This window comes from Anomalospiza imberbis, assembly GCF_031753505.1.
Source record: "Anomalospiza imberbis isolate Cuckoo-Finch-1a 21T00152 chromosome Z unlocalized genomic scaffold, ASM3175350v1 scaffold_1146, whole genome shotgun sequence".
Lineage (NCBI taxonomy): Eukaryota > Metazoa > Chordata > Aves > Passeriformes > Viduidae > Anomalospiza > Anomalospiza imberbis.
Genome location: NW_027099356.1, coordinates 5234 through 30990, shown reverse-complemented (window position 1 = coordinate 30990; position 25757 = coordinate 5234). Strand labels below are relative to the sequence as shown.

The 25757-nt window shown below is 58.9% G+C and overlaps 1 protein-coding gene across 1 annotated transcript; it reads left to right on the top strand.

The window, feature by feature from the left end:
- Positions 1–361: 361 nt before the first annotated feature.
- On the top strand, positions 362–8174 carry LOC137465635 (protein NDRG2-like; the record flags this gene model as incomplete). The annotated part of the gene is given in 15 exon segments (XM_068177707.1): positions 362–717; positions 809–868; positions 871–928; positions 2162–2224; positions 2318–2378; positions 3070–3160; positions 3669–3742; positions 5449–5469; positions 5471–5544; positions 5856–5900; positions 6685–6736; positions 6842–6889; positions 6969–7004; positions 7110–7161; positions 7922–8174. Coding segments are annotated over 15 exon segments (1231 nt in total), but the record flags the coding sequence as incomplete, so codon positions are not given.
- Between the last annotated feature and the right edge of the window lie 17583 nt (positions 8175–25757).

The window sequence follows — 25757 nt, the reverse complement described above, 5'->3', positions numbered from 1 at the left end:
GGGCACAAACCCCAATACTGAGGATATAGGAGGAAATTTTGGGACTTTAAAGGTGAAAACAGGGGATTTGGGGCGGGGGGAACGAGGAATTTTGGGGCGGATTTGCAGTGGTGGAAACGACGGAATTTAGAGGGGGCTTGTGGGATTTCGGGATTTGAGTGATTTGGGGGATTTTGGGATGTGGGGGAAGCGGCGAAATTTGGGGTGAAACCCGAAGATTTTGGGGTGACAAGGAGGGATTTAGGGTCGCTTTCAGGGGTACCTGAAACCCAAATTCTCGGGCCCTTTCTGAGCTGAACCCCCCGTTTTTGGGACTGACCCTCCTGTGCCGTTCCTGGGGGTGCGAACCCTGGATTTTGAGGGGGTCGGATCCCGTTTTTTTGGGGGTCCGGACCCCGTTTTTTTGGGTGCGAACCCCGGATTTTTGGGAGATTCGGACTCTGTTTTTCTGGGGGTTCGGTCCCCCGTTTTTTTTGGGTGCGAACCCCGGGTTTTTGGGGGGTTCGGTCCCCGGTTTTATTGGGTGCGAACCCCGGATTTTCGGGAGGTTCGGACCCCCGTTTTTTTGCGGGTTTTTTTGGGTTGTTTTGGTGATTTTTTTCCCCCATCCCCAGCACCGTTTGGAGACGCCCTTCGGGCTGCTCCACGCCTGGGTCTCGGGGTCCCCCCGGCCCGGCCGCCCTGCCCTGCTGACCTTCCCGGACGTGGGGCACACGCGTGAGTCTCCCCCACACCCCCTCCCCCCCACGCCCATCCCCCAACACCCCTCCCCCACCCCGGCTGACCCCTCACGCCCCTCCCCCCCCAGACCTGACGTGTTTCTCGGAGCTCTTCGGGCACGAGGAGATGCAGGAGATTGCCCGAAGCTTCCACTGGTGCACCTGGAGCCGCCCGGCATGGAGGAGGGGGCGCCGCCCTACCCACCTGGGTAACGCCCCCTCCCCCCCGAAACCCCGCCCTACCCACCTGGGTAACGCCCCTCCCCCCCAAAACCCCGCCCTACCCACCTGGGTAACGCCCCTCCCCCCAAAACCCCGCCCTACCCACCTGGGTAACGCCCCTCCCCCTCCGAAACCACGCCCTACCCACCTGGGTAACGCCCCTCCCCCCCCAAAACCCCGCCCGGGGTAACGCCCCTCCCCCCTCCCCAAAACCCACCTGGGTAACGGCCCTCCCCCCCCCCCCCCCCAAAATGCCTTTGCCCCTTCCCCCCCCCACACACTGCCTGTGACCCCACTGACCTCCGAGTGACCCCTGACCCCCGAGTGACCCCTGAGTGATCCTTGAGTGATCCCTGAGTGACTGCACTGACCCCTGAGTGACCCCTGACCCCCGAAGTGACCCCCGAGTGACCCCCCGAGTGACCCCCTGAGTGACCTCTGAGTGACCACACTGACCCCCTGAGTGACCCCTGACCCCCGAGTGACCCCCGAGTGACCCCTGAGTGATCCCTGAGTGACCTCTGAGTGACCACACTGACCCCTGAGTGACTGCACTGACCCCTGAGTGACCCCTGACCCCCGAGTGACCCCTGAGTGATCCCTGAGTGACCTCTGAGTGACTGCACTGACCCCTGAGTGACCCCTGACCCCGAGTGACCCCCGAGTGACCCCCGAGTGACCCCTGAGTGACCTCTGAGTGACCACACTGACCCCTGAGTGACCCCTGACCCCCGAGTGACCCCCGAGTGACCCCCGAGTGACCCCTGAGTGACCTCTGAGTGACCACACTGACCCCTGAGTGACCCCTGACCCCCGAGTGAACCTCGAGTGATCCCTGAGTGATCCCTGAGTGACCTCTGAGTGACCACACTGACCCCTGAGTGACTGCACTGACCCCTGAGTGACCCCTGACCCCCCGAGTGACCCTTGAGTGATCCCTGAGTGACTGCACTGAAACCTGAGTGACCCCTTGACCCCCAACTGGCCCCTGAGTGACTGCACTGACCCCTGAGTGACCCCTGAGTGACCCCTTGACCCCCAACTGGCCCCTGAGTGACTGCACTGACCCCTGAGTGACCCCTGAGTGACCCCTTGACCCCCAACTGGCCCCTGAGTGACCCCTGAGTGACCCCTTGACCCCCAACTGGCACCTGAGTGACTGGACTGACTGCACTGACCCCCAAGTGACCCCGAGTGACCCCTGACCCTTGACCCCACAGGTACCAGTACCCCTCCCTGGAGCAGTTGGCCGAGGCCCTCCCGGGGGTCCTGCAGGGCCTGGGGTGAGTGGGGGAGGGGCGGGGGGTGGGGCCAGGGGTCAGGGGTCAGGCCATGCCCCCTGTGACCTCCCTGACCTCTGCCCTCTGACCCCGCAGCATCCGCAGCATCGTCGGGGTGGGGGTGGGGGCCGGGGCCTTCGTGCTGGCCAAGTTCGGGGTGAGTGGGGGAGGGGCACTGGGGGGACTGGGAGGAAACTGGGAGGGACTGGGGGGGATTGGGAGGGGACTGGGAGGGACTGGAAGGGGATTGGGAGGGGACTGGGAGGGAACTGGGAGGGACTGGAAGGGACTGGGAGGGGGACTGGGAGGGGATTGGGAGGGACTGGGGGGGACTGGGAGGGACTGGGAGGGACTGGAAGGGACTGGGAGGGGACTGGGAGGGGATTGGGAGGGACTGGGAGGGAACTGGGAGGGAGTGGGAAGGGATTGGGAGGGACTGGGGGGGACTGGGGGGGATTGGGAGGGGACTGGGAGGGAACTGGGAGGGACTGGGAGGGAACTGGGAGGGAGTGGGAAGGGATTGGGAGGGACTGGGGGGGACTGGGGGGGACTGGGAGGGAACTGGGAGGGACTGGGAGGGTACTGGGGACTCGGGTCACTCTGGGGTCACTTTATGGTCACTCGGGGGATTTGGGGGGGTTTTGGGGTTTTTTTGGTTTTTTTCAGTTTTTTTTTCTAGCGGGATTTTGGGGGTGATTTTTGGGGGGTTTTGGGGTCCCCCCGGGGTCACTTTGGGGTCACCTGGGGGACTTTGGGGTTTTTTTTGTGGGTTTTTTTGGGGGGATTTGGGGGGGGGGGGATTTTGGGGGATTTTGGGGTCCCCTCGGGGTCACTTTGGGGTCCCCCAGCTGCTGCACCCCGAGGCCGTGGAGGGGCTGGTGCTGCTCAACCTCGACCCCCGCGCCAAGGGCTGGATGGACTGGGCCGCCAGCAAGGTGGGTGTGGCCTCGGGGGCGTGGCCTCTGGGGCGTGGGCCTCTGGGGCGTGGCCTCTGGCCACGGCCAAGGGTGGGGGCGGGGGGAGGGGCTGGGAGCCCTTGGGAGGCGCCCCAAAATGAGTTTGGGGGGGTCCCTGGTGGGTCTGGGGAGGGTCCTGGCTGGGGGGTGGGGGATCTCGGGGGTTTTGGGGGGATTTTGGGGGATTTGGGGTTTTCTTTGTGGGGGGATTTTGGGGGGTTTCTATAGCGGGGGGGTTTTGGTGGGATTTTGGGGGGGGGTTTACGGGGGGGTATGGCTCTCTGGAGGTTTCTTTGGGGTTTTTCTTGGGGGATTTTGGGACGATATTGGGATTTTTTGGGGGGGGGATTTTGGGGGCGGGTTGGGACTCTCTGGAGGTTTTTTTGGGGGGACTTTGAGGGGGTTTTTTTGGGGGAAGGTTCTGGGGTTTTTGGGGGGGGATTTTGGGCGGGGTTTTTGGGGGGATTTTTCTGGGTGGGGGTCTCAGGAAGACGCCCCCTCCCCCAGCTCTCCGGGGCTGACGATGTCGACGAATGAGATGATCCTGAACCACCTCTTCACCCAGGTGGGGGCGGGGGGGTCGGTCGGGGGGTCCCAGAGGGGTCTGGGAGTCAGTCTGGGGGTCCCGGTGGGGTTTGTGGGGTCAGTCCGGCAGTTCCCAGTGGGGGTTCGTGGGGTCACTCTGGGGGTCCCAGAGGGGTCTGTGGGGTTCGGGTCACTCTGGGGGTCTCAGAGGGGTCTGGAGGGTCACTCTGGGGGTCCCGGTGGGGTCTGCAGGGTCACTCTGGGGGTCTCAGAAGGGTTTGTGAGCCTGGGGGTGACTGGGAGCTCACTGGGAGGTCACTGGGAGCACTGGGAGGTCACTGTGAGCTCACTGGGAGGTCACTGGGGGTCACTGGGAGGTCACTGGGAGCACTGGGAGGTCACTGGGGGGGTCGCTGGGGGTCACTCTGTGGTCACTCTGTGGTCACTAGGGGTCACTCTGGGTCACTGGGGGTCACTGGGGGGTCACTGGGAGCACTGGGAGGTCACTGGGAGCACTGGGAGGTCACTGGGGGGTCACTGGGGGTCACTCTGTGGTCACTCTGTGGTCACTAGGGGTCACTCTGGGGTCACTGGGGGTCACTGGGGGGTCACTGGGAGCACTGGGAGGTCACTGGGTGGGTCGATGGGGGTCACTCATGGTGGTCACTCTGGTCACTCTGGGGTCACTGGGGGTCACTGGGGGGTCATTGGGAGCACTGGGAGGTCACTGGGGGGTCACTGGGGGTCACTCATGGTGGTCACTAGGGTCACTCTGGGAGGTCACTGGGGGGTCACTGGGGGTCACTGGGAGCACTGGGAGGTCACTGGGGGGGTCACTGGGGGTCACTCATGGTGGTCACTCTGGTCACTCTGGGAGGTCACTGGGGGTCACTGGGAGGTCACTGGGAGCACTGGGAGGTCACTGGGGGGGGTCGCTGGGGGTCACTCTGTGGTCACTCTGTGGTCACTGGGGGTCACTCTGGGGTCACTGGGGGTCACTGGGGCGTCACTGGGAGCACTGGGAGGTCACTGGGAGCACTGGGAGGTCACTGGGGGGTCACTGGGGGTCACTCTGTGGTCACTCTGTGGTCACTAGGGGTCACTCTGGGGTCACTGGGGGTCACTGGGGGGTCACTGGGAGGTCACTGGGGGGTCACTGGGGGTCACTCATGGTGGTCACTAGGGGTCACTCTGGAGGTCACTGGGGGTCACTGGGGGGTCACTGGGAGCACTGGGAGGTCACTGGGTGGGTCGATGGGGGTCACTCATGGTGGTCACTCTGGTTCACTCTGGGGTCACTGGGGGTCACATGGGGGGTCATTGGGAGCACTGGGAGGTCACTGGGGGGTCACTGGGGGTCACTCATGGTGGTCACTAGGGGTCACTCTGGGAGGTCACTGGGGGGTCACTGGGGGTCACTGGGAGCACTGGGAGGTCACTGGGAGCACTGGGAGGTCACTGGGGGGTCACTAGGGGGTCACTCATGGTGGTCACCTCTGGTCACTCTGGGAGGTCACTGGGGGTCACTGGGAGGTCACTGGGAGCACTGGGAGGTCACTGGGGGGGTCGCTGGGGGTCACTCTGTGGTCACTCTGTGGTCACTGGGGGTCACTCTGGGGTCACTGGGGGTCACTCTGGGGTCACTGGGGGTCACTGGGGCGTCACTGGGAGGTCACTGGGGGTCACTGGGGGTCACTCATGGTGGTCACTCTGGTCACTCTGGGTCACTCATGCTGGACATTCCAGGACGAGCTGGCGGCCGCCCCTCCCCCCCGTCCGGCGGGTCCAGGAGCACCTGGCGGCTACGCCCAACCCCGCCCTGCTCTGGGCCATGTACACCAGGTGAGGGCGTGGCTGGGGGGGGTGTGGCCCTGGGGGTGTGGTCTTGAGGGGCATGGCCACAAGTGGCCAAAACTGGGGTGGGGGGGCTTTCCTCCCATTGACGTCATTGGGGAGTGGGCGTGGCCTTTGGCAGGCACGGTGCTGTGGCATTACAGCCAGGGGGGGTGGCCAGTGGGGCTAAAAGGGTGTGGCCAAAGCGGAGGGAGGGGCCTAAGGAACGGGTGTGTCCTGGGAGGGGGTGGGGTCACAAAGGGGTGTGGCCATGGTGGGTGGAGCTAAAAGTGTTGCCCTGCCCCCCCCATCCTCCTCAGCCGCGCTGACCTGGGCCTGGAGCGGAGTGGGGCCAGGAGCCTGCGGTGAGTGACCACTGAGTGCCCAGTGAGTGATCACTGACCTCTGAGTGAACCCTCACTGACCACTGACCCCTGAGTGACCCCAAAGTGATCACTGACCCCCAAGTGACCCCTGAGTGACCACTGACCCCCGAGTGACCCCATAGTGACCACTGACCCTTGAGTGACCCCTGAGTCATCACTGACCCCTGAGTGACCCCAAAGCGATCACTGACCCCAAGTGACCCCTGAATGACTCTTCACTGACCACTGACACCCAAGTGACCGCTGACCCCTGATTGACCCCTGAGTGACCCCAAAGCGATCACTGACCCCAAGTGACCCCTGAATGACTCTTCACTGACCACTGACACCCAAGTGACCGCTGACCCCTGATTGACCCCTGAGTGACCCCAAAGCGATCACTGACCCCAAGTGACCCCTGAATGACTCTTCACTGACCACTGACACCCAAGTGACCTCTGACCCCTGATTGACCCCTGAGTGACCCCATAGTGATCACTGACTCCCGAGTGACCCCTGAGTGACCACTGACCCCTGAGTGACCCCTAGGTGACCACCAACCCCTGAGTGACCCCTGAGTGACCCCTGAGTGACCACTGACACCCAAATGACTGCTGACCCCTGATTGACCCCTGAGTGACCCCTCACTGACCACTAATCCCTGAGTGACCCCTGAGTGACCCTTCACTGACCACTGACACCCAAGTGACTGCTGACCCCTGAGTGAACCCCTGACCCCTGAATGACCCCGAGTGACCCCTGAGTGACCCCTTGACCCCTCCAGCTGCCCAGTCCTGCTGGTGGTCGGCGACAACACCCCTCACGAGGATGCCGTGGTGAGTGGGGGAGGGGCGGGGAGGGGCCGTGGTCACTCAGGGCGTGGCCACCTGACCCCGCCCTGACCCCATGATCCTACCCCCATCCTTGGCCCCTCCCCCAAGGTGGAGTGCAACGCCAAACTGGACCCGACACAGACATCCTTCCTGAAGGTGACCTTTGACCTCTGAGTGGCCACTGGGTGACCCCTGAGTGACCCCCGAGTGACCGCTCGCTGACCTTCTCTTGCAGATGGCCGATGGGGGCGGGCAGCCACAAATCGCCCAGGTGAGGGGTCAGAGGGCGTGGCAGGGGTCAGTGGCTGGGGAGGGGGGTGGGCGTGGTCACTCGTGGTCACTCGGAGGTCAGCGCTGACCACGCCCCTTCCCCCAGCCCAGCCGGCTGACTGAGGCCATCAAGTACTTCCTGCAGGGCATGGGCTACAGTGAGTAGAGCTCATTAATATGCATAAGGGGCTCATTATTATGCATTAGAGGCTCATTAATAGGCATGCAGAGCTCATTAATATGGAGGCTCATATGCACGAGGGACTCATTACTATGCATCAGAGGCACATTAATGTGCACAAGGTGTGCATTAATATGCATGATGTGCTCATCAATACACACATGACACTCATTAATATGCATGAGATTATCATTAATATGCATGAACACAAGGGGCCTATGGGGTGAAGGGTGCGAGTGGGGGGGCGGGGCTTGGGGACAGGGCATGGCTTTGTATTAAGGGGTGTGGTTAACACAAAGAGGTGTGGCTTAGGAGGGAAGGTGTGGTTTACAGAAAGGGGTGTGGTTTAAAAGTAATGGGCGTGGTTTGGGAAAACAGGTGTGGTCAACATAAAGGGGTGTGGTTTAATGGTAATGGGTGTTGTTTGGAGAAAATGGGTGTGGTTTACACCCATTTTCATCATGCCCAGGGAATGGGTGTGGTTCAACAGAGAATGGGCGTGGTTTAATGGGGAATGGGCGTGGTTTAAAAGGGAGTGGGTGAGGTTCAGTGGGGAATGGGCGTGGTTTACCAGGGAATGGGTGTGTTTTACATAAAGGGGTGTGGTTTAACAGGGAATGGGTAAAGTCTGGAGAAAATGGGTGTGGCCTACACGAAGGGGTGTGTTTCACTGAGCAAGGGGCATGGCTCGGATGGGAATGGGGCGTGGCCCAAGGGCAGTGGCTGTGTCCCCACAGTGGCCGCCTCCGCCATGACGCGCCTGTCCCGCTCCCGCACCGGCTCCGTCACCGTGGGGGAGGGGGAGCGTGGCCGCAGCCGGACCCTGAGCCGCGGCAGCACCGGGGGAGGGGCCGCCCCTCCCCCTGCCAGCCCCTGAGGGACTCCCCCCCTTCCCCTCCAGATATTCATTGGGAAATCCCCCTGACCCCTGGGACCCCTCAAAACCCTCTGGGACCCTCTGGGACCCCCCAAAAGACCCCCCCAGGGACCCACCTTGGACCCTCTGGGATCCCCTGAATGACTCCCAGGAGCCCCAAGGGATCCCTGGGACCCCCCCATGTGCCCTCAGGACACTCTGGGATGCCCCTGGGACCCCCCCAGGTGGCCACCAGGACACCCTGGGATGCCCCTGGGACCCCTCCCTGTGTGACCACTGAGACCCCCTCAGACAGTCCAGGCCCCCCTCCCAGAATCCATCTGGGACCTCCAACCCCCAGAGTGGCTCCCCCGGGACCCCCACATGCCTCCCCACTCTCCCCGAGAATCCTCAGGGCCCCTCAGAGACTCCCCATGGTGGCAATAAAGGCTCAAAGCAGTGACAGAACCGCTTCTACTGAGTCCAGTACCTGCACTGGGAGGACTGGGAGAACTGGGAGGGACAAGGGGAAAATCAAGAGGGAAGCGGGAACATTGGACGGCACACTGGGAGGGAACTCGGGAAACTGGGAGGAGATGGGGACTCCTGGGAGCAATACTGCACACTGAGAAGGACACAAAAGGAGACAAAGTCATCGCAGGATGTTCCAGAGACCATGAGGACATGACAGAGAGACCCTGGGGATAGCCAGGACGACTGCAAGAGCAGCAAGGCTACAAGCTGGGGCAGCTTTGGTGTGGGAGACATCCTGCACCGTCTTCGGAAGTTCAGGAGGCCTAGTGGTGGCCACAGCCCCTGGAGACAAACACCGGCCCTTTTCCCTGGGAAAGAAAAGTGGCCAGCCCAGCTTCCTGATGTCAGGTTTTAGCTGGTGTTCGGCATTGCCCCTGCATTCCGAATTGTATTGTGCTGTAGCTTTGGTCTGGGATGTATGGGGTGCCCCCTCCCCTCCTCCCCTCAGCCCTGTTCTGCTGTGTCCCCGTCTCCACCCCTCACCACTACCTGTACTTCCAGCCCGCCCCTTCCCCACCCTCTCTCCTCCCTTCACCCCTCCCCAGCCGGCCCCTTCTCCACCCCTTTACTCCCCACTGCCCACCTGCGACTCCCTGCAGCAGCACTTGGGAGCCTGGACTCGTGGGGATAGTGCGGCCCTCACAGCAGGACAACACCCAAATAAAACAGGCAGGGACCACATCTGTGTGCTGTGCTGTGTCACAAAGGCACCTGGGGCTGAGGGGAGGGGGCTGGAGGTGACACAGAACGTGGGGGCAGCTGAGAGGCAGAAGGGGTCTTTAGGAGTAAAAAGGGGGGCTCCAGGCTGGCACAGAGACGCTGAGAGGCTGCGGTGGGAACTTGAGGGTGACACAAGGAGGCTGAGTGGCAGGGGCTGCCTTGAGGGACAAAGTGGGGGGTGTCTGATGTGTCAGGTTTATCAGCCCTCACACCACCCTTAACCTCACTTTTAAAATCACCCCTACCCAGGTGGAGAGTGCACGGTGGAGGTTAGGGGGCCACGGGACAGTGTCGGGGGCTTGGGGTGACACACAGACATTGTGGGCTGAGGGGCAAAGAGGGGGGGACTTGACAGGTGGAGAGCTGACACTGAGGGTTAGGGGTAGGAAGGACAGGACACAGGGTACCAGGAAGGGTTAGGGTACAGCAGCAGCCCTCAGCCCAACCCTAAGCTCACCCTAAACAGCACCCCTAGAACACCAGTTTTCCCCAACAGCAGCTGCAGGCAGTGAGCCTAATGCTGGGACAGCCCCAGAACCCTGCCAGCAGCTGCAGGCAGTGACCCTAATTAAAAGGCGGGGATGATGTTTGCTGGCTAGAGAGTGACCGGTAGAGCTTGGGGACTGAGCACTTTTTTAGGGTTTTTTTAGGGCTTTTAAAGAATATTTTAGGGGCTTTTTTTTTTTGCAGGTGCTTTTTAGGATTTTTCTGGGAATATTTAGGATACTTTTAGGGCTTTTTCAGGGCTTTTAAAAGATTTTGTTAGGGTATTTTAAGGGCTTTCTTAGTACTAATTAGAACTTATAGTTTTTTGTTTTTTTTTTTTTTTTTTTTTTTTGGGGGGGGGGGTGCTTTCCTAGGACTATTTAAAAATATTTAGGGCTTTTTTAGGACTATTGGGGGTATGTGGAGGACTCTTAGGACTAGGGTATTTTTAGGTTTATTGAGGAAGCTTTTAGGTCTGTTTAGGGTCTTATCAGGGCATTTTAAGGATTTTTGGGGTATTATTAGAGCTCTTTTAGGAATATTTAGTGCTTTTTAAAAGGTTCTTTAGGGATTTTTAAGGGTGTTTTAGGGTTTTTTTAAAAGTAGGGTTTTTTACTTGTATTTTAAGGGTATTCTGAGGCTATTTTTGTGTTTCTGTGGGGCTCTTAGGACATTTTGAAGATGAGGGTTTTTTAGGGAATTTTTATGTTTTTAGGGTCTTTTCCTGGCACGGCACATAGAGGCTGAGGGGCAGCTTGAGGGGCTTGAGGGTGACAGAGGCTGGGAGCTGAGGGAGGGACAGGGAGAGGGGACAGTGGGTGACACAGAGAGATGCTGAGGGGGGCAGGGGCAGCTGGAGGGTGACACAGAGAAGCTGGGGGCTGAGGGGCAAAGGAGAGGGATTAAGGGTGACCCACAGGAGCTGAGGGGCAAAGGGGGGGCTGGAGGGTGACACACAGAGCCTGAGGGCTGGGGGGCAGAGGGAGGGCTTGAGGGGTAAAGGGCGAGGGCTTGAGGGCTGGGCAGTGCAGTGGAGATGAGGGCTACAGGGTACAGCTTAGGAGGCAAGTTAGGGTACAGGTGCACCACTCCTGAGCCCAGCCCTAACCTCAGCCTAAGCAGCCCCCCTAACAACAGCCTTTTCCCTTTTCACCCCTGACAGCAGCAGCACCACACAGCAACCCAAACAGCGAGACCACACCGGAACCCTCCCGCTGGGACAAGGCAGCGACCCTCACACCAGGACAACGACAGAACCCTCAGAGCACAACAGGACCCACTGCAAAAAGGTAGGGATGACATCTGTGGGCTAGAGAGCAACAGGCAGGGTTTGGAGGCTGAGCAGGTTTCCTTGAGTTTCTTTGCAGGACTATTAGGAATATTTAGGGGATTTTTGAAGGCTTTTTAGGACTTTTCTGGTGTCTTTTAGGGTATTGTTACACCTTCCTAAGGGCTATTTTAGAATTCCTTAGCACACTTTTAGGGTCAGGATGAGGGTCAGACAGGCTGCCCGCTGGAAATGCGGAGTATTACTGGAATGTAGTGGAAGGCTTTGGAAAGGTGCCAGTGGAGGGGCAGTGGGCAGGGTCCCACACTGCTGGTCTGAAGGCTGTGATTTCTGGGCCCAGCGAAGTGGTCGTGGTAATGGTTACATGCTGGCAGCTTTCTCCAGGAGAAATCATGCACAGAAAAAGCCGAGAACCAAGTTTCATACTATCAGTTTCCAAGAGGCATTTGGCAAAAAAAAAACAAAAACCCTGAGTACTTGCGGGGGGCAGATGGGGTCTCAGAGAAATACTGCGCAGTTTGAAACTGGAAGAGGCAAAAAAACACTCGGGGAGTGAGGCCCCAGGAGGAGTGCTAGGACCGGGTCAAAAATGAAAGATATCTACTGGTGAAACCAAACTCAGCAGCCCGGGATCCTGATGTCAGTTTGTAGGGTTCCCTTGGGACTGTCAGGGCAGCACAGGTTTGAGGTGGGGGCAGGTTGGGTCTGGGACATATCCTCACCTGTTCAGATATTTTGGAGTTGGCCGGGCACTCAGGGCCACAGCCCCTGGAGACAAAGACCGGCTCTTTTCCCTGGGAAAGAAAAGTGGCCAGCCCAGGTTCCTGATGTCAGTTTGTAGGGTTCCCTTAGGACTTTCAGGGCAGCACAGGTTTGAGGTGGGGGCAGGTTGGGTCTGGGACATATCCTCGTCCGTTCGGATATTTTGCAGGCAGCCGGCCACTCAGGGCCACAGCCCCCGGACACAAACACCGGCCCTTTTACCTGGGAAAGAAAAGTGGCCAGCCCAGGTTCCTGATGTCAGTTTGTAGGGTTCCCTTAGGACTTTCAGGGCAGCACAGGTTTGAGGTGGGGGCAGGTTGGGTCTGGGACATATCCTCGTCCGTTCAGATATTTTGCAGGCAGCCGGCCACTCAGGGCCACAGCCCCTGGAGACAAAGACTGGCCCTTTTCCCTGGGAAAGAAAAGTGGCCAGCCCAGCTTCCTGATGTCAGTTTGTAGGGTTCCCTTAGGACTTTCAGGGCAGCACAGGTTTGAGGTGAGGGCAGGTTGGGTCTGGGACATATCCTCGTCCGTTCGGATATTTTGCAGGCAGCCGGCCACTCAGGGCCACAGCCCCTGGAGACAAAGACCGGCCCTTTTCCCTGGGAAAGAAAAGTGGCCAGCCCAGGTTCCTGATGTCAGTTTGTAGGGTTCTCTTGGGACTGTCAGGGCAGCACAGGTTTGAGGTGGGGGCAGGTTGGGTCTGGGACATATCCTCGTCCGTTCGGATATTTTGCAGGCAGCCGGCCACTCAGCCGGCCACAGCCCCTGGAGACAAAGACCGGCCCTTTTCCCTGGGAAAGAAAAGTGGCCAGCCCAGGTTCCTGATGTCAGTTTGTAGGTTTCTCTTGGGACTGTCAGGGCAGCACAAGATGAGGTGGGGGCAGGTTGGGTCTGGGACATATCCTCGTCCGTTCGGATATTTTGCAGGCAGCCGGCCACTCAGGGCCACTCAGCCGGCTACAGCCCCTGGAGACAAAGACCGGCCCTTTTCCCTGGGAAAGAAAAGTGGCCAGCCCAGGTTCCTGATGTCAGTTTGTAGGTTTCTCTTGGGACTGTCAGGGCAGCACAGGTTTGAGGTGGGGGCAGGTTGGGTCTGGGACATATCCTCGTCCGTTCGGATATTTTGCAGGCAGTCGGCCACTCAGGGCCACAGCCCCTGGAGACAAAGACCGGCCCTTTTCCCTGGGAAAGAAAAGTGTCCAGCCCAGGTTCCTGATGTCAGTTTGTAGGTTTCTCTTGGGACTGTCAGGGCAGCACAGGTTTGAGGTGGGGGCAGGTTGGGTCTGGGACATATCCTCGTCCGTTCGGATATTTTGCAGGCAGCCGGCCACTCAGGGCCACAGCCCCTGGAGACAAAGACCGGCCCTTTTCCCTGGGAAAGAAAAGTGGCCAGCCCAGGTTCCTGATGTCAGTTTGTAGGGTTCCCTTAGGACTTTCAGGGCAGCACAGGTTTGAGGTGGGGGCAGGTTGGGTCTGGGACATATCCTCGTCCGTTCAGATATTTTGCAGGCAGCCGGCCACTCAGGGCCACTCAGCCGGCCACAGCCCCTGGAGACAAAGACCGGCCCTTTTCCCTGGGAAAGAAAAGTGGCCAGCCCAGGTTCCTGATGTCAGTTTGTAGGGTTCCCTTAGGACTTTCAGGGCAGCACAGGTTTGAGGTGGGGGCAGGTTGGGTCTGGGACATATCCTCGTCCGTTCGGATATTTTGCAGGCAGCCGGCCACTCAGGGCCTCAGCCCCTGGAGACAAAGACCGGCCCTTTTCCCTGGGAAAGAAAAGTGGCCAGCCCAGGTTCCTGATGTCAGTTTGTAGGTTTCTCTTGGGAGTTTCAGGGCAGCACAGGTTTGAGGTGGGGGCAGGTTGGGTCTGGGACATATCCTCGTTCGTTCGGATATTTTGCAGGCAGCCGGCCACTCAGGGCCACAGCCCCTGGAGACAAAGACCGGCCCTTTTCCCTGGGAAAGAAAAGTGGCCAGCCCAGCTTCCTGATGTCAGTTTGTAGGGTTCCCTTAGGACTTTCAGGGCAGCACAGGTTTGAGGTGGGGGCAGGTTGGGTCTGGGACATATCCTCGTCCGTTTGGATATTTTGCAGGCAGCCGGCCACTCAGGGCCACTCAGCCGGCCACAGCCCCTGGAGACAAAGACCGGCCCTTTTCCCTGGGAAAGAAAAGTGGCCAGCCCAGGTTCCTGATGTCAGTTTGTAGGTTTCTCTTGGGACTGTCAGGGCAGCACAGGTTTGAGGTGGGGGCAGGTTGGGTCTGGGACATATCCTCGTCCGTTCGGATATTTTGCAGGCAGTCGGCCACTCAGGGCCACAGCCCCTGGAGACAAAGACCGGCCCTTTTCCCTGGGAAAGAAAAGTGGCCAGCCCAGGTTCCTGATGTCTGTTTGTAGGGTTCCCTTGGGACTGTCAGGGCAGCACAGGTTTGAGGTGGGGGCAGGTTGGGTCTGGGACATATCCTCGTCCGTTCGGATATTTTGCAGGCAGCCGGCCACTCAGGGCCACAGCCCCTGGAGACAAAGACCGGCCCTTTTCCCTGGGAAAGAAAAGTGGCCAGCCCAGGTTCCTGATGTCAGTTTGTAGGGTTCCCTTAGGACTTTCAGGGCAGCACAGGTTTGAGGTGGGGGCAGGTTGGGTCTGGGACATATCCTCGTCCGTTCGGATATTTTGCAGGCAGCCGGCCACTCAGGGCCTCAGCCCCTGGAGACAAAGACCGGCCCTTTTCCCTGGGAAAGAAAAGTGGCCAGCCCAGGTTCCTGATGTCAGTTTGTAGGTTTCTCTTGGGACTGTCAGGGCAGCACAGGTTTGAGGTGGGGGCAGGTTGGGTCTGGGACATATCCTCGTCCGTTCGGATATTTTGCAGGCAGCCGGCCACTCAGGGCCACAGCCCCTGGAGACAAAGACCGGCCCTTTTCCCTGGGAAAGAAAAGTGGCCAGCCCAGGTTCCTGATGTCAGTTTGTAGGTTTCTCTTGGGACTGTCAGGGCAGCACAGGTTTGAGGTGGGGGCAGGTTGGGTCTGGGACATATCCTCGTCCGTTCGGATATTTTGCAGGCAGCCGGCCACTCAGGGCCACAGCCCCTGGAGACAAAGACCGGCCCTTTTCCCTGGGAAAGAAAAGTGGCCAGCCCAGCTTCCTGATGTCAGTTTATAGGGTTCCCTTAGGACTTTCAGGGCAGCACAGGTTTGAGGTGGGGGCAGGTTGGGTCTGGGACATATCCTCGTCCGTTCGGATATTTTGCAGGCAGCCGGCCACTCAGGGCCACAGCCCCTGGAGACAAAGACCGGCCCTTTTCCCTGGGAAAGAAAAGTGTCCAGCCCAGGTTCCTGATGTCAGTTTGTAGGGTTCCCTTAGGACTTTCAGGGCAGAACAGGTTTGAGGTGGGGGCAGGTTGGGTCTGGGACATATCCTCGTCCGTTCGGATATTTTGCAGGCAGCCGGCCACTCAGGGCCACAGCCCCTGGAGACAAACACCGGCCCTTTTCCCTGGGAAAGAAAAGTGGCCAGCCCAGCTTCCTTATGTCAGTTTGTAGGGTTCCCTTAGGACTTTCAGGGCAGCACAGGTTTGAGGTGGAGGCAGGTTGGGTCTGGGATATATCCTCGTCCGTTTGGATATTTTGCAGGCAGCCGGCCACTCAGGGCCACAGCCCCTGGAGACAAAGACCGGCCCTTTTCCCTGGGAAAGAAAAGTGGCCAGCCCAGCTTCCTGATGTCAGTTTGTAGGGTTCCCTTAGGACTTTCAGGGCAGCACAGGTTTGAGGTGGGGGCAGGTTGGGTCTGGGACATATCCTCGTCCGTTCGGATATTTTGCAGGCAGCCGGCCACTCAGGGCCACAGCCCCTGGAGACAAAGACCGGCCCTTTTCCCTGGGAAAGAAAAGTGGCCAGCCCAGGTTCCTGATGTCAGTTTGTAGGGTTCCCTTAGGACTTTCAGGGCAGCACAGGTTTGAGGTGGGGGCAGGTTGGGTCTGGGATATATCCTCGTCCGTTCGGAATATTTTGCAGGCAGCCGGCCACTCAGGGCCACTCAGCCGGCCACAGCCCCTGGAGACAAAGACCGGCCCTTTTCCCTGGGAAAGAAAAGTGGCCAGCCCAGGTTCCTGATGTCAGTTTGTAGGGTTCCCTTGGGACTGTCAGGGCAGCACAGGTTTGAGGTGGGGGCAGGTTGGGTCTGGGACATATCCTCGTCCGTTCGGATATTTTGCAGGCAGCCGGCCACTCAGGGCCACAGCCCCTGGAGACAAAGACCGGCCCTTTTCCCTGGGAAAGAAAAGTGGCCAGCCCAGGTTCCTGATGTCAGTTTGTAGGGTTCCCTTAGGACTTTCAGGGCAGCACAGGTTTGAGGTGGGGGCAGGTTGGGTCTGGGACATATCCTCGTCCGTTCGGATATTTTGCAGGCAGCCGGCCACTCAGGGCCACAGCCCCTGGAGACAAAGACCGGCCCTTTTCCCTGGGAAAGAAAAGTGGCCAGCCCAGGTTCCTGATGTCAGTTTGTAGGGTTCCCTTGGGACTGTCAGGGCAGCACAGGTTTGAGGTGGGGGCAGGTTGGGTCTGGGACATATCCTCGTCCGTTCAGATATTTTGCAGGCAGCCGGCCACTCAGGGCCACAGCCCCTGGAGACAAAGACCGGCCCTTTTCCCTGGGAAAGAAAAGTGGCCAGCCCAGGTTCCTGATGTCAGTTTGTAGGGTTCCCTTAGGACTTTCAGGGCAGCACAGGTTTGAGGTGGGGGCAGGTTGGGTCTGGGACATATCCTCGTCCGTTCGGATATTTTGCAGGCAGCCGGCCACTCAGGGCCACAGCCCCTGGAGACAAAGACCGGCCCTTTTCCCTGGGAAAGAAAAGTGGCCAGCCCAGGTTCCTGATGTCAGTTTGTAGGGTTCCCTTAGGACTTTCAGGGCAGCACAGGTTTGAGGTGGGGGCAGGTTGGGTCTGGGACATATCCTCGTCCGTTCGGATATTTTGCAGGCAGCCGGCCACTCAGGGCCACAGCCCCTGGAGACAAAGACCGGCCCTTTTCCCTGGAAAGAAAAGTGGCCAGCCCAGGTTCCTGATGTCAGTTTGTAGGGTTCCCTTAGGACTGTCAGGGCAGCACAGGTTTGAGGTGGGGGCAGGTTGGGTCTGGGATATATCCTCGTCCGTTCGGATATTTTGCAGGCAGCCGGCCACTCAGGGCCACAGCCCCTGGAGACAAAGACCGGCCCTTTTCCCTGGGAAAGAAAAGTGGCCAGCCCAGGTTCCTGATGTCAGTTTGTAGGGTTCCCTTAGGACTTTCAGGGCAGCACAGGTTTGAGGTGGGGCAGGTTGGGTCTGGGATATATCCTCGTCCGTTTGGATATTTTGCAGGCAGCCGGCCACTCAGGGCCACTCAGCCGGCCACAGCCCCTGGAGACAAAGACCGGCCCTTTTCCCTGGGAAAGAAAAGTGGCCAGCCCAGGTTCCTGATGTCAGTTTGTAGGGTTCCCTTAGGACTTTCAGGGCAGCACAGGTTTGAGGTGGGGGCAGGTTGGGTCTGGGACATATCCTCGTCCGTTCGGATATTTTGCAGGCAGCCGGCCACTCAGGGCCACAGCCCCTGGAGACAAAGACCGGCCCTTTTCCCTGGGAAAGAAAAGTGGCCAGCCCAGCTTCCTGATGTCAGTTTGTAGGGTTCCCTTGGGACTGTCAGGGCAGCACAGGTTTGAGGTGGGGGCAGGTTGGGTCTGGGACATATCCTCGTCCGTTCGGATATTTTGCAGGCAGCCGGCCACTCAGGGCCACAGCCCCTGGAGACAAAGACCGGCCCTTTTCCCTGGGAAAGAAAAGTGGCCAGCCCAGGTTCCTGATGTCAGTTTGTAGGGTTCCCTTAGGACTTTCAGGGCAGCACAGGTTTGAGGTGAGGGCAGGTTGGGTCTGGGACATATCCTCGTCCGTTCGGATATTTTGCAGGCAGCCGGCCACTCAGGGCCACAGCCCCTGGAGACAAAGACCGGCCCTTTTCCCTGGGAAAGAAAAGTGGCCAGCCCAGGTTCCTGATGTCAGTTTGTAGGGTTCCCTTAGGACTTTCAGGGCAGCACAGGTTTGAGGTGGGGGCAGGTTGGGTCTGGGACATATCCTCGTTCGTTCGGATATTTTGCAGGCAGCCGGCCACTCAGGGCCACAGCCCCTGGAGACAAAGACCGGCCCTTTTCCCTGGAAAGAAAAGTGGCCAGCCCAGGTTCCTGATGTCAGTTTGTAGGGTTCCCTTAGGACTGTCAGGGCAGCACAGGTTTGAGGTGGGGGCAGGTTGGGTCTGGGACATATCCTCGTCCGTTCGGATATTTTTGCAGGCAGCCGGCCACTCAGGGCCACAGCCCCTGGAGACAAAGACCGGCCCTTTTCCCTGGGAAAGAAAAGTGGCCAGCCCAGGTTCCTGATGTCAGTTTGTAGGGTTCCCTTAGGACTGTCAGGGCAGCACAGGTTTGAGGTGGGGGCAGGTTGGGTCTGGGATATATCCTCGTCCGTTCGGATATTTTGCAGGCAGCCGGCCACTCAGGGCCACAGCCCCTGGAGACAAAGACCGGCCCTTTTCCCTGGGAAAGAAAAGTGGCCAGCCCAGCTTCCTGATGTCAGTTTGTAGGGTTCCCTTAGGACTTTTCAGGGCAGCACAGGTTTGAGGTGGGGGCAGGTTGGGTCTGGGATATATCCTCGTCCGTTCGGATATTTTGCAGGCAGCTGGCCACTCAGGGCCACTCAGCCGGCCACAGCCCCTGGAGACAAAGACCGGCCCTTTTCCCTGGGAAAGAAAAGTGGCCAGCCCAGGTTCCTGATGTCAGTTTGTAGGGTTCCCTTAGGACTTTCAGGGCAGCACAGGTTTGAGGTGAGGGCAGGTTGGGTCTGGGACATATCCTCGTCCGTTCGGATATTTTGCAGGCAGCCGGCCACTCAGGGCCACAGCCCCTGGAGACAAAGACCGGCCCTTTTCCCTGGGAAAGAAAAGTGGCCAGCCCAGCTTCCTGATGTCAGTTTGTAGGGTTCCCTTAGGACTTTCAGGGCAGCACAGGTTTGAGGTGGGGGCAGGTTGGGTCTGGGACATATCCTCATCCGTTCGGATATTTTGCAGGCAGCCGGCCACTCAGGGCCACAGCCCCTGGAGACAAAGACCGGCCCTTTTCCCTGGGAAAGAAAAGTGGCCAGCCCAGGTTCCTGATGTCAGTTTGTAGGGTTCCCTTAGGACTTTCAGGGCAGCACAGGTTTGAGGTGAGGGCAGGTTGGGTCTGGGACATATCCTCGTCCGTTCGGATATTTTGCAGGCAGCCGGCCACTCAGGGCCACAGCCCCTGGAGACAAAGACCGGCCCTTTTCCCTGGGAAAGAAAAGTGGCCAGCCCAGGTTCCTGATGTCAGTTTGTAGGGTTCCCTTAGGACTTTCAGGGCAGCACAGGTTTGAGGTGGGGGCAGGTTGGGTCTGGGACATATCCTCATCCGTTCGGATATTTTGCAGGCAGCCGGCCACTCAGGGCCACAGCCCCTGGAGACAAAGACCGGCCCTTTTCCCTGGGAAAGAAAAGTGGCCAGCCCAGGTTCCCTGATGTCAGTTTGTAGGGTTCTCTTGGGACTGTCAGGGCAGCACAGGTTTGAGGTGGGGGGCAGGTTGGGTCTGGGACATATCCTCGTCCGTTCGGATATTTTGCAGGCAGCCGGCCACTCAGGGCCACAGCCCCTGGAGACAAAGACCGGCCCTTTTCCCTGGGAAAGAAAAGTGGCCAGCCCAGGTTCCTGATGTCAGTTTGTAGGGTTCCCTTAGGACTTTCAGGGCAGCACAGGTTTGAGGTGGGGGCAGGTTGGGTCTGGGACATATCCTCGTCCGTTCGGATATTTTGCAGGCAGCCGGCCACTCAGGGCCACAGCCCCTGGAGACAAAGACCGGCCCTTTTCCCTGGGAAAGAAAAGTGGCCAGCCCAGGTTCCTGATGTCAGTTTGTAGGGTTCCCTTAGGACTTTCAGGGCAGCACAGGTTTGAGGTGGGGCAGGTTGGGTCTGGGACATATCCTCGTCCGTTCGGATATTTTGCAGGCAGCCGGCCACTCAGGGCCACAGCCCCTGGAGACAAAGACCGGCCCTTTTCCCTGGGAAAGAAAAGTGGCCAGCCCAGCTTCCTGATGTCAGTTTGTAGGGTTCCCTTAGGACTTTTAGGCAGCACAGGTTTGAGGTGGGGGCAGGTTGGGTCTGGGACATATCCTCGTCCGTTCGGATATTTTGCAGGCAGCCGGCCACTCAGGGCCACAGCCCCTGGAGACAAAGACCGGCCCTTTTCCCTGGGAAAGAAAAGTGGCCAGCCCAGCTTCCTGATGTCAGTTTGTAGGGTTCCCTTGGGACTGTCAGGGCAGCACAGGTTTGAGGTGGGGGCAGGTTGGGTCTGGGACATATCCTCGTCCGTTCGGATATTTTGCAGGCAGCCGGCCACTCAGGGCCACAGCCCCTTGGAGACAAAGACCGGCCCTTTTCCCTGGGAAAGAAAAGTGGCCAGCCCAGGTTCCTGATGTCAGTTTGTAGGGTTCCCTTAGGACTTTCAGGGCAGCACAGGTTTGAGGTGGGGGCAGGTTGGGTCTGGGACATATCCTCGTCCGTTCGGATATTTTGCAGGCAGCCGGCCACTCAGGGCCACAGCCCCTGGAGACAAAGACCGGCCCTTTTCCCTGGGAAAGAAAAGTGGCCAGCCCAGGTTCCTGATGTCAGTTTGTAGGGTTCCCTTAGGACTTTCAGGGCAGCACAAGTTTGAGGTGGGGGGCAGGTTGGGTCTGGGACATATCCTCGTCCGTTCGGATATTTTGCAGGCAGCCGGCCACTCAGGGCCACAGCCCCTGGAGACAAAGACCGGCCCTTTTCCCTGGGAAAGAAAAGTGGCCAGCCCAGGTTCCTGATGTCAGTTTGTAGGGTTCCCTTAGGACTTTCAGGGCAGCACAGGTTTGAGGTGGGGGCAGGTTGGGTCTGGGACATATCCTCATCCGTTCGGATATTTTGCAGGCAGCCGGCCACTCAGGGCCACAGCCCCTGGAGACAAAGACCGGCCCTTTTCCCTGGGAAAGAAAAGTGGCCAGCCCAGGTTCCTGATGTCAATTTGTAGGGTTCCCTTAGGACTTTCAGGGCAGCACAGGTTTGAGGTGGGGGCAGGTTGGGTCTGGGACATATCCTCGTCCGTTCGGATATTTTGCAGGCAGCCGGCCACTCAGGGCCACAGCCCCTGGAGACAAAGACCGGCCCTTTTCCCTGGGAAAGAAAAGTGGCCAGCCCAGGTTCCTGATGTCAGTTTGTAGGGTTCCCTTAGGACTTTCAGGGCAGCACAGGTTTGAGGTGGGGGCAGGTTGGGTCTGGGACATATCCTCGTCCGTTCGGATATTTTGCAGGCAGCCGGCCACTCAGGGCCACAGCCCCTGGAGACAAAGACCGGCCCTTTTCCCTGGGAAAGAAAAGTGGCCAGCCCAGGTTCCTGATGTCAGTTTGTAGGGTTCCCTTAGGAGTTTCAGGGCAGCACAGGTTTGAGGTGGGGGCAGGTTGGGTCTGGGACATATCCTCGTCCGTTCGGATATTTTGCAGGCAGCCGGCCACTCAGGGCCACAGCCCCTGGAGACAAAGACCGGCCCCTTTTCCCTGGGAAAGAAAAGTGGCCAGCCCAGGTTCCTGATGTCAGTTTGTAGGGTTCCCTTAGGACTTTCAGGGCAGCACAGGTTTGAGGTGGGGGCAGGTTGGGTCTGGGACATATCCTCGTCCGTTCGGATATTTTGCAGGCAGCCGGCCACTCAGGGCCACAGCCCCTGGAGACAAAGACCGGCCCTCTTTTCCCTGGGAAAGAAAAGTGGCCAGCGCCAGCTTCCTGATGTCAGTTTGTAGGGTTCCCTTAGGACTTTCAGGGCAGCACAGGTTTGAGGTGGGGGCAGGTTGGGTCTGGGACATATCCTCGTCCGTTCGGATATTTTGCAGGCAGCCGGCCACTCAGGGCCACAGCCCTGGAGACAAAGACCGGCCCTTTTCCCTGGGAAAGAAAAGTGGCCAGCCCAGCTTCCTGATGTCAGTTTGTAGGGTTCCCTTAGGACTTTCAGGGCAGCAGAGGTTTGAGGTGGGGGCAGGTTGGGTCTGGGACATATCCTCGTCCGTTCGGATATTTTGCAGGCAGCCGGCCACTCAGGGCCACTCAGCCGGCCACAGCCCCTGGAGACAAAGACCGGCCCTTTTCCCTGGGAAAGAAAAGTGGCCAGCCCAGGTTCCTGATGTCAGTTTGTAGGGTTCCCTTGGGACTGTCAGGGCAGCACAGGTTTGAGGTGGGGGCAGGTTGGGTCTGGGACATATCCTCGTCCGTTCGGATATTTTGCAGGCAGCCCGGCCACTCAGGGCCACAGCCCCTGGAGACAAAGACCGGCCCTTTTCCCTGGAAAGAAAAGTGGCCAGCCCAGGTTCCTGATGTCAGTTTGTAGGGTTCCCTTAGGACTTTCAGGGCAGCACAGGTTTGAGGTGGGGGCAGGTTGGGTCTGGGACATATCCTCGTCCGTTCGGCTATTTTGCAGGCAGCCGGCCACTCAGGGCCACAGCCCCTGGAGACAAAGACCGGCCCTTTTCCCTGGGAAAGAAAAGTGGCCAGCCCAGCTTCCTGATGTCAGTTTGTAGGGTTCCCTTAGGAGTTTCAGGGCAGCACAGGTTTGAGGTGGGGGCAGGTTGGGTCTGGGACATATCCTCGTCCGTTCGGATATTTTGCAGGCAGCCGGCCACTCAGGGCCACAGCCCCTGGAGACAAAGACCGGCCCTTTTCCCTGGGAAAGAAAAGTGTCCAGCCCAGGTTCCTGATGTCAGTTTGTAGGGTTCCCTTAGGAGTTTCAGGGCAGCACAGGTTTGAGGTGGGGGCAGGTTGGGTCTGGGACATATCCTCGTCCGTTCGGATATTTTGCAGGCAGCCGGCCACTCAGGGCCACAGCCCCTGGAGACAAACACCGGCCCTTTTCCCTGGGAAAGAAAAGTGGCCAGCCCAGCTTCCTTATGTCAGTTTGTAGGGTTCCCTTAGGACTTTCAGGGCAGCACAGGTTTGAGGTGGGGGCAGGTTGGGTCTGGGACATATCCTCGTCCGTTCGGATATTTTGCAGGCAGCCGGCCACTCAGGGCCACAGCCCCTGGAGACAAAGACCGGCCCTTTTCCCTGGGAAAGAAAAGTGGCCAGCCCAGCTTCCTGATGTCAGTTTGTAGGGTTCCCTTAGGACTTTCAGGGCAGCACAGGTTTGAGGTGGGGGCAGGTTGGGTCTGGGACATATCCTCGTCCGTTCGGATATTTTGCAGGCAGCCGGCCACTCAGGGCCACAGCCCCTGGAGACAAAGACCGGCCCTTTTCCCTGGGAAAGAAAAGTGGCCAGCCCAGCTTCCTGATGTCAGTTTGTAGGGTTCCCTTAGGACTTTCAGGGCAGCACAGGTTTGAGGTGGGGGCAGGTTGGGTCTGGGATATATCCTCGTCCGTTCGGATATTTTGCAGGCAGCCGGCCACTCAGGGCCCACTCAGCCGGCCACAGCCCCTGGAGACAAAGACCGGCCCTTTTCCCTGGGAAAGAAAAGTGGCCAGCCCAGGTTCCTGATGTCAGTTTGTAGGGTTCCCTTAGGACTTTCAGGGCAGCACAGGTTTGAGGTGGGGGCAGGTTGGGTCTGGGACATATCCTCGTCCGTTCGGATATTTTGCAGGCAGCCGGCCACTCAGGGCCACAGCCCCTGGAGACAAAGACCGGCCCTTTTCCCTGGGAAAGAAAAGTGGCCAGCCCAGGTTCCTGATGTCAGTTTGTAGGGTTCCCTTGGGACTGTCAGGGCAGCACAGGTTTGAGGTGGGGGCAGGTTGGGTCTGGGACATATCCTCGTCCGTTCGGGATATTTTGCAGGCAGCCGGCCACTCAGGGCCACAGCCCCTGGAGACAAAGACCGGCCCTTTTCCCTGGGAAAGAAAAGTGTCCAGCCCAGGTTCCTGATGTCAGTTTGTAGGGTTCCCTTAGGACTTTCAGGGCAGCACAGGTTTGAGGTGAGGGCAGGTTGGGTCTGGGACATATCCTCGTCCGTTCGGATATTTTGCAGGCAGCCGGCCACTCAGGGCCACAGCCCTGGAGACAAAGACCGGCCCTTTTCCCTGGGAAAGAAAAGTGGCCAGCCCAGCTTCCTGATGTCAGTTTGTAGGGTTCCCTTAGGACTTTCAGGGCAGCACAGGTTTGAGGTGGGGGCAGGTTGGGTCTGGGACATATCCTCGTCCGTTCGGATATTTTGCAGGCAGCCGGCCACTCAGGGCCACAGCCCCTGGAGACAAAGACCGGCCCTTTTCCCTGGGAAAGAAAAGTGGCCAGCCCAGGTTCCTGATGTCAGTTTGTAGGGTTCCCTTAGGACTTTCAGGGCAGCACAGGTTTGAGGTGGGGGCAGGTTGGGTCTGGGACATATCCTCATCCGTTCGGATATTTTGCAGGCAGCCGGCCACTCAGGGCCACAGCCCCCTGGAGACAAAGACGGCCCCTTTTCCCTGGGAAAGAAAAGTGGCCAGCCCAGGTTCCTGATGTCAGTTTGTAGGGTTCCCTTAGGACTTTCAGGGCAGCACAGGTTTGAGGTGGGGGCAGGTTGGGTCTGGGACATATCCTCGTCCGTTCGGATATTTTGCAGGCAGCCGGCCACTCAGGGCCACTCAGCCGGGCCACAGCCCCTGGAGACAAAGACCGGCCCTTTTCCCTGGGAAAGAAAAGTGTCCAGCCCAGCTTCCTGATGTCAGTTTGTAGGGTTCCCTTAGGACTTTCAGGGCAGCACAGGTTTGAGGTGGGGGCAGGTTGGGTCTGGGACATATCCTCGTCCGTTCGGATATTTTGCAGGCAGCCGGCCACTCAGGGGCCACAGCCCCTGGAGACAAAGACCGGCCCTTTTCCCTGGGAAAGAAAAGTGGCCAGCCCAGGTTCCTGATGTCAGTTTGTAGGGTTCCCTTGGGACTGTCAGGGCAGCACAGGTTTGAGGTGGGGGCAGGTTGGGTCTGGGACATATCCTCGTCCGTTCGGATATTTTGCAGGCAGCCGGCCACTCAGGGCCACAGCCCCTGGAGACAAAGACCGGCCCTTTTCCCTGGGAAAGAAAAGTGGCCAGCCCAGGTTCCTGATGTCAGTTTGTAGGGTTCCCTTAGGAGTTTCAGGGCAGCACAGGTTTGAGGTGGGGGCAGGTTGGGTCTGGGACATATCCTCGTCCGTTCGGATATTTTGCAGGCAGCCGGCCACTCAGGGCCACAGCCCCTGGAGACAAAGACCGGCCCTTTTCCCTGGGAAAGAAAAGTGTCCAGCCCAGGTTCCTGATGTCAGTTTGTAGGGTTCCCTTAGGACTTTCAGGGCAGCACAGGTTTGAGGTGGGGGCAGGTTGGGTCTGGGACATATCCTCGTCCGTTCGGATATTTTGCAGGCAGCCGGCCACTCAGGGCCACAGCCCCTGGAGACAAAGACCGGCCCTTTTCCCTGGGAAAGAAAAGTGGCCAGCCCAGGTTCCTGATGTCAGTTTGTAGGGTTCCCTTAGGAGTTTCAGGGCAGCACAGGTTTGAGGTGGGGGCAGGTTGGGTCTGGGACATATCCTCGTCCGTTCGGATATTTTGCAGGCAGCCGGCCACTCAGGGCCACAGCCCCTGGAGACAAAGACCGGCCCTTTTCCCTGGAAAGAAAAGTGGCCAGCCCAGGTTCCTGATGTCAGTTTGTAGGGTTCCCTTGGGACTGTCAGGGCAGCACAGGTTTGAGGTGGGGGCAGGTTGGGTCTGGGACATATCCTCGTCCGTTCGGATATTTTGCAGGCAGCCGGCCACTCAGGGCCACAGCCCCTGGAGACAAAGACCGGCCCTTTTCCCTGGGAAAGAAAAGTGGCCAGCCCAGGTTCCTGATGTCAGTTTGTAGGGTTCCCTTAGGACTTTCAGGGCAGCACAGGTTTGAGGTGGGGGCAGGTTG